The sequence below is a fragment of the Natrix helvetica genome, assembly GCF_964273705.1.
Source record: "Natrix helvetica genome assembly, chromosome: 4".
Classification (NCBI taxonomy): domain Eukaryota; kingdom Metazoa; phylum Chordata; class Lepidosauria; order Squamata; family Natricidae; genus Natrix; species Natrix helvetica.
The window spans coordinates 82,876,054-82,895,027 of record NC_138550.1 but is presented as its reverse complement, the minus strand read 5'-3'; the positions used below and the strand labels follow the sequence as shown (position 1 = coordinate 82,895,027).

The 18,974-nt window shown below is 34.3% G+C and overlaps 1 protein-coding gene across 2 annotated transcripts in view; it reads left to right on the top strand.

Moving 5' to 3' along the window:
- MARCHF11 (membrane associated ring-CH-type finger 11) overlaps nt 1–10,494 on the top strand; it is a 39,346-nt gene extending 28,852 nt beyond the window's left edge. For both annotated transcript variants that reach the window (XM_081953088.1, XM_081953087.1), the window contains exons 3-4: nt 586–778; nt 9,512–10,494. In XM_081953088.1, coding sequence (XP_081809214.1) covers nt 586–778; nt 9,512–9,834 — 516 coding nt within the window. In that variant the 3' untranslated portion in view covers nt 9,835–10,494. The remainder of the gene's footprint in view (nt 1–585; nt 779–9,511) is intronic.
- Nucleotides 10,495–18,974: the final 8,480 nt, after the last annotated feature.

The following is an 18,974-nucleotide window of genomic DNA, read 5'->3' as shown; positions in this document are numbered from 1 at the left end:
CGTTTTGTTTTGATTTAGTCTAAACCCAGACACCATGCCAAATTCTATTATGATATTTTTCATCTGGATTATTGATTTCAAAGGATGTGAAAGGGTAACAACCAGATCATCGGCGAATGCTCTAGTTCTGTATTCCTTTTGCCTGATAGCTATGCCATCTAAGGATTTTGAGTCCCGAATTGCATTCAACAAGACTTCCAAAGTTAAAATAAATAACAATGGGGATAATGGGCAACCTTGTCTTGTGCCTTTTTGTATCTCGAAAGTTGTTGACAAATTTCCATTAATAATAAGTTGTGCATTTTGTTGCTGATAAATTGCTCCAATCGCCTGCCGCAATCGTGGTCCCATATCCATCTTTTCCAAAGTCTTGGTTAGAAAGTTCCAATTCACATTTCTAAACTATTAAAGTTATTCAATTTAAGATGATTTAATGAAATGAATGGAGTTTCTTTCTCCAGAATGAATATGAAAAAATGCTATGAACAAATATAATAGAACTTTGTGAATATTGTCAGGATGAATTTAAAGAGACTTAGAATTTTTTATTAATATTTTATTCGTGTTGCTTTTTCTTCCTTTTAGTGGCAGAGCATTACTGTAACTCTGGTTGAGAAGGTACAGATGATTGCTGTAATTTTGGGATCATTATTCTTAGTAGCAAGTGCAACTTGGCTTCTGTGGTCAGCCTTCAGTCCCTATGCAGTATGGCAAAGAAAAGACCTCCTTTTTCAAATCTGCTATGGAATGTATGGTTTTATGGATCTAGTATGCATAGGTAAGTAATTAAAAAAGTAATATTGTCATTCATTTTGTGGTATGATATAATGTGGTATGATATAATTTATGACTATGCTTTTGTATATCTGATTTACATACATGGTAGTTTCTAGAAAAAATAAAATGCATGTGAATATTGTCACTTTTAGATATAACAAGACTTTTAAAGATGCAATAATTCACATAAACAGTATTAAAAAGTTGCCTCATAATTACGCTTACCCGCAATACCCATAGAAAGATCCATAATATACTCTCAAGTTAAATGAAATTACAACAGCCTTCAAGAATATCAGGGGCAATCAATCAGAGGATCATGGGTCACATACTTCTATAACCACCTGAAATTGAATTTCTGAAATTTGGTAGCAAATTTTGAAAATTTCAAAAGAACCAGGTTTGGTTTAGTGGTTAAGGCTAAAAACCAGGAACTAGTAAATTCTAGTCCTCTCTTAGGCATGAAAATTAGCTGGATGACTTTGGCCTGTCATTCTCTCTTAGCCAAACTCACTTCACAGGAAAGTTGTGGGGTAAATAGGAACAAACAGGAATATTTGAAATATTCACTGCCTTGATATATTTATAAAAATAATAAAGGTGAAGTTTAAAAACTCTTAAAAATCACTAAAAACTAATATTATATACAGTGTGAATTCACAAAAATTACATATTAATATAGTTACAAATAGGAAAGGGCCCAAAACAATAAAAGAAGAAAGACTGGATCAAAATTTGACTTCACCTTTATGGTCATGCCACTATATCACTACCTTATTTATTCTTTTGACAAAGAACTCCAACTATTATAGTATTAAAAATGCTGTAGTTCTTTTATACAAATACTATATTTTAGTTGAATACATACATATATAGTATTTGTATACAAATATTGGCACAAATCCCATCACATTTAACTATTTGTAACTGTATTTATTTCTTTGAGACATTCCATCTATTATTGAGATAGGGCACCTTGGCAAGGTACTCAAATGTCTTTGGACCAGTGAACAGCCTTCACATATTTCTGAATGATATTCATTAGTTCCATTCATTACAGATGGCTAATCTGGAGACTCATCTATCTATTGCACAGATAACTATTTCATTGGCTACTGGTTTTTGAGAACTGAACAATTTTCAAATACAATTGATTTTTCAAGAAATACTTTTAAAAATTAGATATTGACATACCATTTTAGGTGGTTCTATTTTTCTTCCTTGTGGTTAATCTTCTGAAGGGTATGCTTAGGAACAGCTAAATGCCATGTTGTCCCGCAGATTCATCTGGTCTATCATATTATTTAACAACTTTTTGAAGTTATTGGTGAAAACATAAATGGATATTTACTTTTTTCTAAAAAGTGACTTTCGGCACTGCCTTTTCTGTTGGATATTAAACAGTTAGGAAGTCCTAAAGAAATATGTAGAATCAATACTAAACAAAATAGTTGAGTAGCTTATGAATAGAATAGTTATTATATTATTTTGTCTTCGATTGGCTTTGAATAAGATCGACGTTGACTAGAATTTTAAATGAGAAACAAGATGTTGCATACAGTAGATAGATCTTTGACCAGAGATCTTGATCAGGATTGCAACTTAGGATGCCCTGGTGGTGAACTGGAAATTTGGGTGCCCTGGTGGTGAACTGGAAATTTGTTTGTATGTTTGTTGCTGCCTTTCCAAGAAACATTAAATTGAGCTACAATCACACATGACTGAATCACATTCAAATTAGATTATTAATGTTCTACATCATCATGCCTTTTGTCTATAAAAACTGGGCCTTTTCAAAATGTGGTTATGAGCAAACTAACTAGGCCCAGCAAAAAAAAAAGTATAATGTATATTGATTTCTGGTATGATTTCAGTCCCAGTTCTCATTTTGCATTTGAATAGATGGCTAATATTGACATGTCCCCATTTTTATGTACTACATGTATATCCCTCTCTCACCACCCTCCCTGCCCATGAGATGTTATTATTTCCAACTCACAAGATCCTTGGGTTTCTGTAACAGGAATGATGCTGGTATTGAGAAGGAGAATGGAAGCATAATTTCTTTTCCTTGTAGTAATTTTGAGTGAGTATGTGGAAAGTATATCCCTCATCCCTACCCACAAGCAGTTCTCCTCAGGAAAGCTGTTTTCTCTAGCATTAGCAGCAGAAAATGATGCATCTACTTTCACAGGGCAATTGATCAACATGATCAATGCCTGATGGGAAACAGAAAAGCAATTTTCTATTGCTAAGAGCAAAGGGGAAATAATAGTAAGTTCCCTACCAGTTATTTGACTAGAGAGAAAAGCTGCTAGACATTCCCACAGTTTTGCAAGCTGCACCCTTTGCAGCTAAGGGCTCTTCTAGGTTACAAGTTGTTCCCCCATCTGTACTTTATAGGTTTCTGTAAGGATGAATCCATACAATGAAGTGAAGTAATGATTTGCTTTCTCACTACATGAGATATTAGTAAGTGATTATATAAGTGTTTCTAATAATGGAAATTCCTTTCCATAACATTTCTGATACCATTATTTTTTACCTGGAAGTAATGAAAATATTTTAAATACTATTGTGCTTTTATTTCCATTGATGCAGATATTCCTATTAAGTTTTTAAAAAACTGATGGTTGTTTCTTTATAGAGAATTTTAACTTGCTTGGAAGAAAAATTCTAATGAGATCACTCCCAAAGAGAGTTATGCTCTTGTTTGTAGCCTTAGGACTCCCATATTTGGATTTTAAAAATCTAGATGACATTAGAGCAAAGAGATTAAAAAATCCTATGTACGCAATGGTATAAATTTATTGTCTGGATTTTGAAACCCAGATATGCCTTAAGCCAGGGGTTGGCAACCTTAAACACTCAAAGAGCCACAAAGGTCCTAACCAGAAGCCCCTCCTTCAATTCTAGAGCTGACCAGAAGTCTGGTTCCCACTATAGAGTCTCTTCCTAGCATGGCGTCCTTTTTCCTCTATCGGTCCTAACTGAAAGCCCTACAATTGTGGAACTGACTGGCGACAGGGAGCCACAGCAGAGGGATGAAAGACCACATGTGGCTCCAGAGCCGCGGGTTGCTGACCCCTGCCTTAAGCTTACTAAAATCATTTTCTACTGCCGCCAGCTTTGCAACCCTGAACTAACTTTCCAAAGCAAGGACAGTCACAGTGTCTAAGAGATCACTACCTCCTTAAAATTGGGAGCAGAAAAATGAAATATCAGATTTCTGGGGGAAATACTTTGTCTGTACAGAAATAAGAGTTACTCTGAATAGGTTGTGCTTCTATAATTCTATAATTGCTTTACAATCTCAATTCAACTGAAGCAGTACTGACTGTATTTGAACAGAGAGTGGGAGTTTCTGGGATAAAGGGCTCATAAGGTACTGACATAATATTTCTAAAAGTATAACTGAAACTTATTTCTTGAGATGCATTTCTACTTTGATCATCCAGATAATTTGATATCTGCCAGAACATTGGTACAATCATTGTCTAATGCTCTGTTTTATAAACAAAACAATATTCCTTAAACTCTGGATCAGATCTTGACTAAGAACTTATTTACTATCTTTGCTGTAAATGTTTACTGCTGCTTTTTCACCCCAGATTTTCAAGTTATGCTTCTTGCACTGTTACGGCACAGCAAATACAACTTCTGACTTGGAAAGATAAAGAAAGATCACTAGATGGCAGTGAAGAAACACAGAAAATCTAACTCTTAGTTGCCATCTTATGCTGTTTTAATTTACCATTCTGAAATAGTAGCACTAAAAAAGGGCAGGGTTTTTTTTTTAGCCACTAAAGCACAGATGGAGGTATTAAATAGCAGGATAAAGTTCTAAGGACCTGTGTCTTTTTGCCATAGTCACCAATGCTATGAAAAGTTAATTAAATCAGCTTGGGGCTTAACTATTTCCATCACCTAAGCATCAAATATGCAAATTCTGAATAAATCTATCTGGAAAATCTGATAACGATACTGTAATATTTCCAGCATACTTTCTATGCTGAGAGCAAGAGATTTCACAAAGAGAAACCAGTAAAGTTTATTGTTACTGGATAACTTACTACACGAAAGAGATACATGAGTCCAGCTTCCAAGTCTGTCACACCTTATATAAAAATCTTTGCAAAGGTAATGTAAATATTTTGTAAGAACTCTTGAAAATGTAAAAAGCTGTATTATACATTTGCATTGTATACATTTGTATACTAAAGTATACATTTGCATAAAAGGTGTGGGACAGAGATCTATATACACCAGCAAACACTGATTGGTAGCTCATGACTACCATGGTATATTAGGAGGTGTGGTGGTGCAGTGGTTAGAATGCAGTATTGCAGACTAACTGTGACCATAGCCAGGAGTTTGATCCTTACAGGGTTCAAGATTGATTCAGTCTTCCATTCAGGCCAGTAAAATGAGAACCCACATTGTTGGGTACAATCTGTTTGGCTGATTTGGATTCTGAGGGGTTCGTAGGCTGGTTGTAGGTTAATGTATCTATTGATGGAATGATTTGTGGAGTGCCAGGCTTCGATGAACTCATGAGCATGGCAGGTGGTAGCATGGTCAATGATTTTTGTGTTGCTCCAACCAAATTGGTGCTGTTTGGTGTCGGAGTGGGTAGAGAGTAAGGATTTGGGATCATGGCATTTGACTGCCAATGTTTGTGGATCCTGGTTTTTAATTGATGTGATGTTTGGCTGCTCGATGCCTTTCCTCCATAATAACTATCCAAATAATGTTATATTCTGACACACAGCACTCAAACCACACAACATCACACAGCCACCATCACACAAAAACTAACCCTATAGTACACAAAAGGGGTGTCGGAAATGACAGCCAGAATCGTCCAACCCCTAGAAATAACATAGCCCACAAACCCACAGCCACACCCCATCAGGAATTATGCAGAACCAAAGACAAAATACAGAAGGATGAAAGAAACAATGTAATCTACAAAATCAACTGTAACCATTGCAGCCAATTCTACATGGGGCATACATCACATCAATGAAAAACTAGGATCCACGAACACTGGCTGGCAGTCAAATGCTGCAATCTCAAATATTTCTTCTACACACATGACACCAAACAACACGAATTCAATTGGAGCAACACAAGAATCATTGGTCATGCTACCATCTACCATGCTCATGATTAGATTCTTATCTAAAACCATTATTATAATTTAATATAAATTAAAACTGAAAAGGAAAATCTATGAGGAATGGATGGATAAGTTGGATATGTTTCATTTCAAGAATAGAAGACTAGGGGGAGCTCTGTTTTCATTATAATGTATATTATGCATTATGCTGGCAATCCACAAGCAATTCCATCAACAGACATATTGACCTAACATCCAGCCTACGAGCCCCTCAGAATCCAAATCAATCCTACAGCCAATCAGAAACAGCACTGACCCTCAACTAACCCATGCAACCCCCCACCAGCAGTTCACCTCCCAATGACTCTGACCTGATGCAATCTCCTTATCACAAGGCCCATCACAAGTCACTGATGACTCACACCTGACTCATCACAGGACCCACACCCGAAGACCTTATAAACAGAAGAACATTGACACTGACATCCCCTAAACCCAGGATGGCGAATCTATGGCACTCCTGCCAGAGGTGGCACACGGAGCCATTTGTCAGGGCACGTGAGGCGTTGCCCTGCCAGCTGGCCAGCGTGCATGCGTGTGGTGGCCAGCTGACTTCAGCCTTTTTTGGAGGCCATTTTTCGCCCACCCGAGTCTCCAGAGGCTTTATACGAGCCTGGGGAGGGTGAAAACAGCCTCCCCCATCCCTCCGAAGGCTCCAGGAGCTTCCCTGAAGCCTCTGAAGTGCAAAAAATTAGCCCTATGGGCAAACTGGAAGTTCAGGTTCGGGAAGTGACTTCTGGTTTTCTCCTGGGGTCATTTTTTGCCCTCCAGAGCCTTCAGCGAAGCTCCTGAAGCCTCCTGAGGGCTTCGGGGGAGGGCAGGGAAGATGTTTTTGCCCTCCCCAGGCTCCTATAAAGCCTCTGGAGCCTGGGGAGAGCGAAAAAAAGCATGCCAAAAAGGGTGGGGAGTCCTGGACATGCACGCAGGCACGATGGGAGTCACACATTGCATTATGGGTTTGGCATGCCCGTGCACATACACTCTGTGCTCCCCCCACTTGAAGTACAAATTCTTGTAGAATCAGAAATGTCCAGTAGTCAGATGATCATGATGTAATTTAATTTGATTTTATAATTCCATGGGTTATATTTATTTGGATTTAGCGATAAGCAATTTTTGATAGAGTACAAGGTAAAATGGAAACTGGCCTGGCTTAACATATTCTCATAATTTGACTTGTTAATAATTCTTGTTACTGTAAATATATATTATTTGAAACACAAGTGAAGATTCAAGAAAATAATAGAAATTCTCAAAGTGCAAGATGGTGCCTTCCAGGACCTCTTCATAGGCTGAACTTGGTGGCCTCAAATTAGAAATTATCAAATGCACCACAATCTCTAATGTAGTTGAGTGAACTGCTGGCCTGTTTAGCGTACATGTCTTCTTATGCTTCTGTCCTCAAGCACAGATAGTCAATTGTTTTAGACTTTATTTTCAAATATAAATCAAAATATAGTTTTGTTCATAGTTGAATGTGGTCACTTTCCTTCTAATCCTTGCCCACAGCTCATGAAGTAAGGACATAAAATGTGAACTGCATAAAATCTGGATGACAGCTTGATAGCAACAAAGAGAGGATTTTTTGGTGTATTTCCTAGCTACCAGCTAGTAGTTATTTAAATTTTGCATAGTTATGAAATTGTACAATTATTCCTGAAGTATCTTTGTCCCTATGTGGCCTCACAGAATACAACCATAAACAAACGTTCTTAATTTCTTGGAAATTTCAGGCACAACATATTGTTTAGAATACTCAAGTTGTCTACTTTGTATAACTGTAGTTAGGCAAAATGTCAATGCCACTTTGGAGCAATATATGTACTTTCATTAGTTTTCAGTAAGCCTGTTGCCATATAATAGCAATCTTCTACACAGCAATACTCCAGGTTTTCATTTGTGTTTTTCCCCCAATAGAATTATTCTTTCCTCAGTTATTACAATGGATTAGACACACTGGATAGAACAAGAATGGCCTAACAAGACTGCAATGGCTATACAGACCAGAAAAAACAAAATGGAACCCCCCCCCCCCCATAGCTGGTAACAAGTCTGACATTCCATGAATCATCTACTGTTTTATGCTCAGACTAGAAACCTAAGCCCACACTTCATAGCAGCCTTCAAGATAACTGCTCAAATTAATCTTACAGCATACCAGCTACATTCATACAACTACACATCTGTTCTTGATATTCCTTCCCAGTCTGGTCATGTCAGCTTCTTTCATCCTCTAACAATGCTGATTAAAGGACAAGAAGATTATGTAGTAGTACAGATTTTTAATTTTCATTTCTATTATTGATGTGTGTAGTATCTGGGAAGGGATTAGAAGGTTTCTCTTTTGGAGTGCTTTAGATATGCATTCTCTCAGCTTGACAAACCACTTTCCTCTAAACTAAAGTAACTTTCACACAACTGCAGAAGATATATTTTGGGAAGGGAAATAACTTCTCCTCTGAAGAGAAGCACAACTAGGTGAGAATTAGGATTCTAGCAAGTATAAACTGAAGAAGTTAGTTCTATCTGTAAGGTCTTGGTGGAGTCACTTTCAACAGGCTCTGCTTACATTAACTCAGATTCTGAAGGAAAGACAGAGGCACAAAATCTATAATAATGCTTGCATCTTTCATTTGAGTACCAGAGAACAGAAAAATAGAAATACCATATTGTGGGGGGAAATGTCCTGAAAATCTTACTCTGAAGTAGGCTGCTTTTTCAAGTAGTTCAGTGATTAAAATTCATTTCAAACAGAACCAGTTTTGTTTGGTTGGAGACTAGGAGCTTCTGGTCCTAGGTCCTTTTAAACATTGAAACACTGGACAGCTGTATTTTAACTCCTTTTTTTTCAAGATGACCCTTTCTTGGACAATGCAAGTAATTCTGTATTTGCTGAACTTGTGATGTCTCTTGTTCCCAAACTGTCTGAACAGTTTTTATTTTTATTATGTATACATAATGAAACTTCCTGACCATCCTACTGCCTACTGTTTGTTTGCTTCTTGTAGTTGTTTGATGCTGTTTTTGCTCTGAATTTCTGGATAGATGGAGAGGGAGAGAGATAATTTTTCTCTCTTTCCATCTCTCATCTCTCTTGTCCATCTCTGTCTGTTTATCTCTCTCTCTCTCTTATCTCTCTCTCTATCTTCTATCTATCTATCTATCTATCTATCTATCATCTATCTATCTATCATCTATCTATCTATCTATCTATCTATCTATCTATCTATCTATCTATCTATCTATCTATCTATCATGTATTAATGGTACTTATTAAAATTAATAATAGACCCCAGTTTAGGCTTAACTTCTAAATGTTTAAATAAAAGCATTATCTTTCTTCTGTTTATCAATAATACATACTGTAAGCTGCCAAAAAAAGATACACCTAGATATAAACATTTATATAATGGATATATGGGAATCTGTTATCCATAACTCAAGTCTTTGTGCTTTGATTCAAGTCAGCATTTCAATTTTGTATTTCTTTACAGAAAGTACATTTGATGTACAGAACTAAAGGCCTCAATAATTTGTTTCCTTTAATTTCAGGACTTATTGTACATGAAGGTGCATCAGTTTGCAGAGTATTTAAGCGTTGGAGGGCTGTCAATTTGCACTGGGATGTACAAAATTATGACAAAGCAACAGACATAGAAGAGAGCACTCGAGGAGAATCCTCCACAGCTAGGACTTTGTGGCTACCACTAAATGCATTGAGAAACAGAAATTTAGTTCATTCAACACAGTTAACTTCACCAAGATTTCAATGTGGCTATGTTTTATTACAACTCTTCAGTCGAATGAGACCTCCAGAGGATTCATCAGATGACAACAGTTCTGGGGAGGTTGTTATGAGAGTGACTTCAGTGTAAAAGTTGTGATCATTATGCTTCACAAACAAGGACATTTTGCCCAGAACTTGTGAAATATTCTGGAATGTAATGCAATGAATGGTGAAACCATAGCACATAAAAATATATAAACTTTTTTAGTTTATGCTTTTATATGATCAGTTGAATTGCAAATACATTGTCACAGGAAAGTATTTCTTTCTTTTTATACCATGATTTATTACTTTTTATCTATTTGTACTTGGCATTTATAAAAATATAATTTAACAGTAGCTTTAATAATGTGAAGACAAATATTTTAAACTACAACTATTTTTGATAGATTTAAATGTATTTTTAAAGTTCTTCGTCACCTATAATTTTCCAGTTATAGTAAATTAAATTAATGACATGGCTTAAGGCAAGGAAACAATAGAAATTCATCTACATAATTTCAGTTTGGGGAAAAAAGTATGTTTCATTCTGGTCTTTGGACAGACATAGTGTTATTTTGGGGTTGGATAGGGGTCATGCTGTAAACTAAGAGATGAAAAACAAAATATTGCATTCTTGAAAATAAAGAAATGAATTATCTGTGAAATATGATTCACAGATATACACATCACCTGGGTTCCAAGATATTGTTATCCATATTTAATAATATAGGTTCAATGAAGCAATTTTAGAGTTCTTTTATGGAAAAAAAGGGAAATCAGCATTTAAATAAGCATTTCATGCAGGACAGAAAAAAAGTTCCATAATTGTTTTCAGGATTTTTGACTGTAAGCATTTAGCAAGATGGTTTGTTTCTTACTTTCATGACAATTCTATTTGATTTTATTTTCAAATTAGCTAAATTAAATTCAGTTATACTGAAAAAATTTTTCTTTACTGTATTTCCATTTTTAAAAATTATTTGTATCTTTTCTTCTGCATTTAACATTTCAATTCATTTTCACTTGTTTAAAGATGAAAAAGAAAAAGTAATTGCTTAAAATCCAGATATCTTGGCAAGAAAAAAATAATATTCATTTGTATTCTTCCAAAGTTTTGTTACTTGAGTAACCTTACCTAAGAGATTGATAAAATTCTTTTAAGTATGAAACAGCACAGGCTTGGACAAATAATTTGTATGAAATAGATTTACCTGATCATCTTCATCATAGCACACTATGAAAATGAAGGGGGGAAATTTGTCCTTCTTAATCCTATGCAAATTGGATGCAGCAGGATCAGATTATATAATACCCTGTTTTGAAATTATACCAGAGAGATGGCCTTTTTACAACTTCTTCACACACATCTAAGCACACTGGCCAGAATTTCAGCAAAATCATTTTGTAATCAGAAATAATACTGATTTAGATTAGAAAGATCCAGGAATTTTATATTTCTATCACATTGTTTTATTACACCTTTTTATGCTTAAAACAAGACATAGAGTTGGAACTATTTAGAGATTATTTTTTTTTAAAGCCAAGTTTGTAAAATCAGTTTAAATTTCAATGTTATTTCTTACCAATTCAGAAAATCTGAATTATATCCTGGAAAGCCACCATAGTAATTTTAATAATTTGTAGTTATCCACTTTGGTCTTTTTCAGATTGGGTTGCTATTAATTTTCAGATTGGGTTGTCATTAATAGTTATTCTTCATTGTTTTCAAAAGTTGTGAACATAATTAAGAAGAATGCTCATTCATTTAACGTTCAAGGACTTCAAAAATAACTAGAACATTAGCCTAAAGATATTTAAAATTAATATCTTCAATTAATTCTTTAATTAATTTAATTCTACACATTTTACATCAGTATTACTCCTGTGGAATATAATGAAATAACTAAGTAAAAATGTGTGGGCTTGAGCTGAAAGAGATATTTGCAATCTTTTATGAGTGTTATATTTCTTTGCAGTCCTATTTGGCTGCAAGCTTCACTGATTAACAGACTATACATATCTTGGTAAGTAGGTGCAATATTTATAGTGCAGCCCTAAGTCTTACACTTAGTAAATCTTCTGTTGAAAATCCTATTTTCAATGTAATGTATCTACTTATTTAGATTTATCATATACTTTTTAGTTAAGATCAACTCAAACTTAACCTTTTGGTTACAAAAACTGTCAAGATGGGGTACAATATATATTTATGATTTAACCCACGAATACAACAAACCAGGGCACCAGGGCATTATAGTAATAATGTTCTGTAATATATATGTATGTATGTATGTATGTATGTATGTACATATACATACACACTTTTTGTATGATTAACTGTTTGGTATAAAGCAGTCTTAGCAACCATATGCCCTGCATATAATTAGGGAATAAACTAACAGCAAATTGTCTGGGAATCTGGGGCATTGCATTCTCAAAATATTGTATCTGAAAATTATTGAGTTGTGTGTAATAGATTGTTTTAAAAAGAGCAACTACTCTTTCCTTATTATGTCTACTGCATGATCTGCAAGAATTTTTGTCCTGAGCTCATGTTTGGAAAGGGATTTTCAAGAGAAGAGGTCCTCCCCTTGCTGCATTATATATAATTAAAAAATAACTAAAATGAGGAAAGTCCCAGTCATGAAAATTTTATTGCTCCAAATATGTTTCTAGAAACTGTGCAATGAAACAAAAGTTATTTTTTTCAAACATTCCTGAACAGCATTAAAAATCTCACTACCTTTAATTGCCCACCTTAATTCCCATTCTTCTAAAACATCTAGAACATTTACTATATTTCCTCTATTTCTTTTTTTCCTTCAAGTGACATTTCAGCACTTGAAGATATATCCTGAAACACAAGGTCCAAATCATTAAAAAAAAAATTAATTTTAAAAAAATACTTCCAGCGTTTTATATAGCTGGAGAAATCCGCAAACTAGGTCGAAAATACTAATTTTTGTGTAATTCCTTTTGCTCTAAACTGATCTCCCTGTTAGAGAGATATGATATTCAGATGAATATTTCTACTCTGACAGTTTCATAGAATGGGTTCATATGGGTTACCCCATTTTTTTGCATCAACTAATAGTTTAAATAAAAAAATGTTTAAAAATGAAATTTTAAATAAAACACTCATATTTGTGGGCAATCTGCTTTGGAATAACATTTAACAATAAAAAGGGGAATACAAATCATATACATAAAAGTATGAATTCTAGGAGATTTCTTAGGTATATTGTATATTGGACTAAAATATGTACTTTCAAACTGAAATTCCCATATCTCTGCTTTTAAATATATTTTTTTCAGTTAAGAATAATATAAAGTTGAGGGAGAAAACAAACAGTCCAGGAAATGCTAGTTAAGGACCACATCCTTTAAAAATGCAGACTGAATTAAAAAAATATTTTGATGTATCAATAGAACAAGAATAGAATTATAAATCAGTATTTTTTTTTAGTTTTTCTTAATTCAAGTCTTCCCAGGTATTTTAACATAGTTTCTTTTATTGAAGTTTTCAAATAATTTTGTACAAATGTGTCTCCAATTTTAGTTGCTGCACTGGTACTCTTTACAGGTGAATAAATAGATATCTAAGTTTAAAGTAAACACTATACACAGATGTATGATAGTATAAATCATCCTTGAAATTAGCAGGTCATGTTCTTGAGTAAACTTTGATGCAACCACAATGCTTAGTAGAAAGATCTATGCATACAAGTCATCATCATTAACTTATTCACTCATTCCTAGAAAACTGAAATCATCCCTCTCTAGTCTTAATAAGTGTATGCTGGAAGGAATATATGCTGCATTTTATACTATTTATTTTGGGAATCTTGTGTGTTAACAAAAAGAGACTGACTAGCCAAAATCTTGGAGCAGAAAAATGTATAAAGTTTGGAAGCTTCAAAGATTAACTTCTTCAAGTTCTCTGTTAGAATCCAAAGTTCCAGCTGTTGCAGCTGTACCACACCTTGGGAAAAGTTCTTTCCCCATCAAGACCTTATTTGTTTAATTAGCATGGGGAAAATGCTGTATAATTTTGTTTGGCTATCTAATTTTGTCAATTCAAAAAAGGGTTATCTTTGGTAAGTCTTTTATACAAAGCATGAAACAATTATAGTATAACTGATTCCAAAAGGTAATTAATAGATCAATTTTCTCCATTTCTTTGCCATTTTATTCTTTTAACTCTACAACTATTTTTTTGGACAAAGAATTATTGTCTTTTCCAAAGGCCGCTGAAAAGTCTTGCATTAAGAATTGTTCATTCTAAGGCCGCAAAAGAACTGTCTCAAAAGATTGGATCAGTTTAGAAAAATAAGACAGGATGTTTGTACTTTTAATATCTGTGTAGAAGGGAGCATTTGGTATGTCTCTCTGGCATGCAACATTACATGTGCTGAAAATTTTTTTGTTTACAGAATTACTAAATTCTGTTATTTTCTGTGTCTTGTCAGTCTGCTAAATATTTCTGTAGAATTTATGGGCAAATAGAGCACAACCTATGCTATGTCAATGTAATGTTTGATAAATTCAACTTTCATGCAGAATTTCATGGGCTGTGATTTTATATTGGTCTATTCTTTAATCAGTATTGCTAAAATTAGGTAAATCATGCTCAGAACTTCAATATTCTTGTTCACAGCTCTTAGACAGAAGGATAAATCTATTTTTTCCTTGTATCTTTAATCCACCTTTCTTACCTAGTATAAATTATTTTGCCTTCAGAAAGGTGAAAGTTGGTGTGCTCTTCACTGGATTTTAGCCAGAGTTTTAGTGCCCCTTTAAATAACTCACTGTGCATTAGTTTTTAAAAGACGGTTGATGGGAAGAAATAGGATGGATTATTTCATATTAGGCAAAACTATATTTCCTCCGTGGTCTACTGCATAAATCATTACCTTAGAAATGTGAATGAGCCCTTTCACACATTGGAAAAGCTACAGCTGCAGTTAATAATCAGTAATGATTAAATGAAGTTTCAAACTAGTAATGGATAAACTCATAGACTGGACTATGAATAGGTTGCTGTTTTTTGTGTCTTTTTGCTGGAGATCATTTGGATTGTAGCACAGATATTCTAAGCCTCATTAATTTTTGACTTAACATTTTGTAATGTTAAGAAAGGCTTAAACAATATCCTGACAGATCTATGTTTAATTATAGATTTCTTGCTGAAGTTAACAAGAAACAGAATGCAAAATATTCACATTTTACAGTGCATATCATCAGCATGGGAGGACATTACTATCATAATGTCCTCCCTCCTCTTTCTAAAGCCAAGCCTTGGCTAAGTTTGGGCATCAGATGTCAAAAAGAGTTTATTTCCTAACTCCAAAATAACTCTGGCTGGTGTCATATGAATTATATAATACAAGCTTGGACAATTCAGTGTAGAACCTATAGTAGATAGCAACTCCTTCATTCTTTAGCTTCAGACAACATATTAAGCAGTATTTTGCTTTAGTGACCATTTGTGTAAGAAAGCAGTGATTTGGTTTGTACACAGCTATGTCTGCCTTATTTCAGGATATGAATTTACCTACTAAATATGGGATAATTTAGTTTCACTTAAAAAAATACAATGATATCCCTATACTTGCTTATCTCTTCATTGTTTTTTTCTTCTTCTTCTTTCATCTCCTATTTCCTAATGTGGTGCTTCTCAAATAGAGAATGGTCATTAAAGTTTATTATTCTTATTATATAAAATATTGAAGAGAAAAATGAAACTTCATTGGCAATAGAGCTATATTCCATATTGGATAAAATAAAGGAATCTCAGAACAAAAGTGATTATTTAAGTCCTGGGATATTTCTCATTGTGCAAAACTTTCTGGTTTCAGATACAGAAACGTATTTATTCTTCAGGTAAATTTGTGAAATTACTAACTTTATATGACTCTTTCTCCTGAGGAAATCTACAGTAGTAAAAAAGCCTCAGCAAAACAAATCAAACAATAAGATTATCAGCTCTAAAAGATCATAAACATTCAGCATTATCCTGAAGGAATTACAAATAGTGCCAAGCTTCAGTCATTCAAACAAGATTTTGAGGACCATATTTATGTACTTCCCTTAGGAGATAATTCCAAAATAGTTGTGATGTAAGGAGGAAACTTTATACCTGGATAGTGCATGGTAAGTTGAACCCTTTAGTGAGGCGGCCTATCTCAGATTATTTTTGGATGTGGCTTGAATACTCTCATAAACAAACATAGTAATGCATAGTAATGAATATTCAGATTAAAAACCTTTGTAGTAATTGCACATGTAGGGTTTGGTGCAAGAGGAATGTAATCTGTAGTCCTTTGGCAGTCAAAAATTATGTGGTATGACAAAAGCAAGCTATGTTACTGGATTATGATCACCTCACTTTGAAATGAGTTGTGTTTCCCAGCTAGGCAGTTATATTGATATAGATTCTAGGGATGATTTTATTTAATCAAGGGTTTTGTCATTTTGATATGGGATAGTTCTGTCACACAGTTGTGCTTCATCACCTACATATACCCATACCTATACCTATACATGGAACCAAACTTGCTGTTGGACAAGCAGGTATCAGGAAGCTCAGTTCCATAAAGATTTGCAAACTGAGTCAGGGGAAGAAATCGAGCTTTTAGGAAGAGACACATCTGGTTCAGCTGGTTTACCTGCCTGCACAACAGCATCTCAGGGCCTCTCACAAAGAGCAGTACCATCTTCCAGGACCTTCTCCTTTACATACTACATAGTAGATGCTGCTTTCTGGCAGTGGCAGCTCAGTGGAAGGGACAGCAAATGAGAAAAAACACTGAAGGAAGGGAAGAGTTCTGAGAAAGTAAAAAAAAAACCCGCTAGATTTGGATCAGATCAATCAAATATTAAACCGAATATTAGTTTGCTGGTTAATGATACCACCTAAACAGCTTTTTTTTTTACAAGTAGCTCTATTTCATTATGAAATTTTAACATTTAGTAAATATATGGTTATATGGGACACTATCATACTTTTATTTTTTAGTGAGTAGAGACTCATGCATTAATGTATGAAAAGATTTTAATATTCACCCTCAGGCTAATGCAGTAGTTCTCTTGCTGATTTAACATTCAAACCTCTAATTGAGTTGCTGGGCATAGTCCAGTTCCTCAAGGTTAAAATCTATAGTAGATTCTTATGTCCAAATAAAGAATGGTGAATGAATATTTAGAACTGCGTGGTAGAAATGAAAGTGGAGTTAAGAAAAGTAATTGAAACGAAATGATTTAAAAAAACAAGGAAATGACCCAAGATATGATTCAGTGCTAAAACATTATTGAACAACAGACTATTAAACTTAAAATTACAGATAGGAAAAGAACATGAGTATTTAATTTCATAAATATGATTTGAGTTTTTTTGTGTTTTTGGGAGCGGTATTGCAGCACATAATCACTGGTGGAAAAAAAATAGTGATCGGTAAGTTAATATTGCATTGAAATCAATACATGTAATCCTTGACTTACAACCTTGAAGTTGAAAAAAGTGACTAATGGTTGTTTTTCACACAATCATTGCAGCATCCCCATGGTCACATGATCAGAATGCTTGGATGCTTGGCAACTGGCTCATATTTATGGTAGTTGCAGTATCCCAGGAACAAGTGATCACCTTTTGCGGCCTTCTGACAAGCAAAGTCAGTGGGGAAGCCGGTTCACTTTACAACCGTGTTACTAATTTAACAGCTGCAGTGATTAACTTAAAAACCGTGGCAAGAAATGTCATAAAATGGGGGAGAACTCAACAACTGTCTTGCTTATCAACAGAAATGTTGGGTTCAATTGTGGTTATAAATCTAGGACTAGCTGTATTTTTTCTCAGAAAAAACTGTATCAGGGCTACTCTCAAAAACATTGGAACTACATAACCATTATAGTATATACTTAACAAAAATGAGTCAATTTCTCAAACTTTTTACAATATTTAGATTTTAAATTCATATTAATAATTATTGGTTGTATTTTAATAATGCAACTATGTAAGCACCAGTATAATAATATAACAGTAGTTGGGGAATATTCTGTATAGGGAATGCAAAATAATTATTGCTTACTTTTAAAAGTCAGGGGAGAGTAAATAAAAGTTGGAAGTTAGTGATAGGGTCTGGGACAGGAAAGGTTGAAGAAAGCTATTTTTTTAAAAAGAGACAAAACTATATATGTAAAATTATATTATTTAAATGAATATTCTGCTATTATCACACAAGATACTCCTAGGTACCTGTGATAAAAACTAATAGTTCATAGTTTTTCAATAACCCGTATGGGAATATCGCCAGGCCCTTTATAAACGAAGGTTTCATTGTATGCTGGCCTCATGACCTGGAACCACATAATCTGTCTATCCCACATTTAACAGGCAACATATGTATCAGTATGTTTAGCCACATTAAATAGTTGCTGTTCTTCAAATATAATTCTAATGCCAAGTTCTTTGCAAGTAGATAGTTTCAGCCTGGAAGGACAAGTGAGAAATGGAGTCAGAAGCTGAGTAGATACCACTTTACAATTGTAACTGATATGCATGAGATGGTTCTTAGCCATGGAAGTTAGTTATTTTGATTGGTTGAATATCCTGAGAACTGAACAGCTTAAAGAGCATACCTGGCCAGGAAAGGCTTGGGTAGCTAGTGGGACCAGCAATGTAATGGGCTCCCATTTTGTTTTTCTTCACATTGCCAGGGTGACTAGGTGAAATTTCTATGAAAGCATGGCCTAGCTAGGGATGTTGTCACGCCATCTGAAATGTACAACACATATCAGCACCAGTTCTGTCCCTTCCTTGCCTTTTTAATGTAAAATGAAGCCATTTTTTAAAAAAAAAGTTTAAAGTGAAATGCTGTCCCCATGTCTATGAAGTGTTTTCAATTTTACTCATTGATCAATCAAGGCATTATACTAATATACTGATTTATTTCTTTGTAGTGAATTAAGGCTTTATAGTAAATCACAATAAAAGCCAGTCTACATATTAACTCCCTTTAGGAATCAAGTATTGTTATTTTTTCCTCGTAATATAATCAGCAAACCAAATTACTTCAAAAAGAGAGAAAAAAAAGCATCCTTCAATCTTGTTTGAAACCTTGAAAAAAGGAAGCCTCGCTCAGACCACAATTAGTTTTTCCTCAGGACACAGATCATAATTTAAATCTACATTTATCCTTTCAGTGAGCAAATAATGAAGACTATTTTGGGCAAGGATAATATTGTACA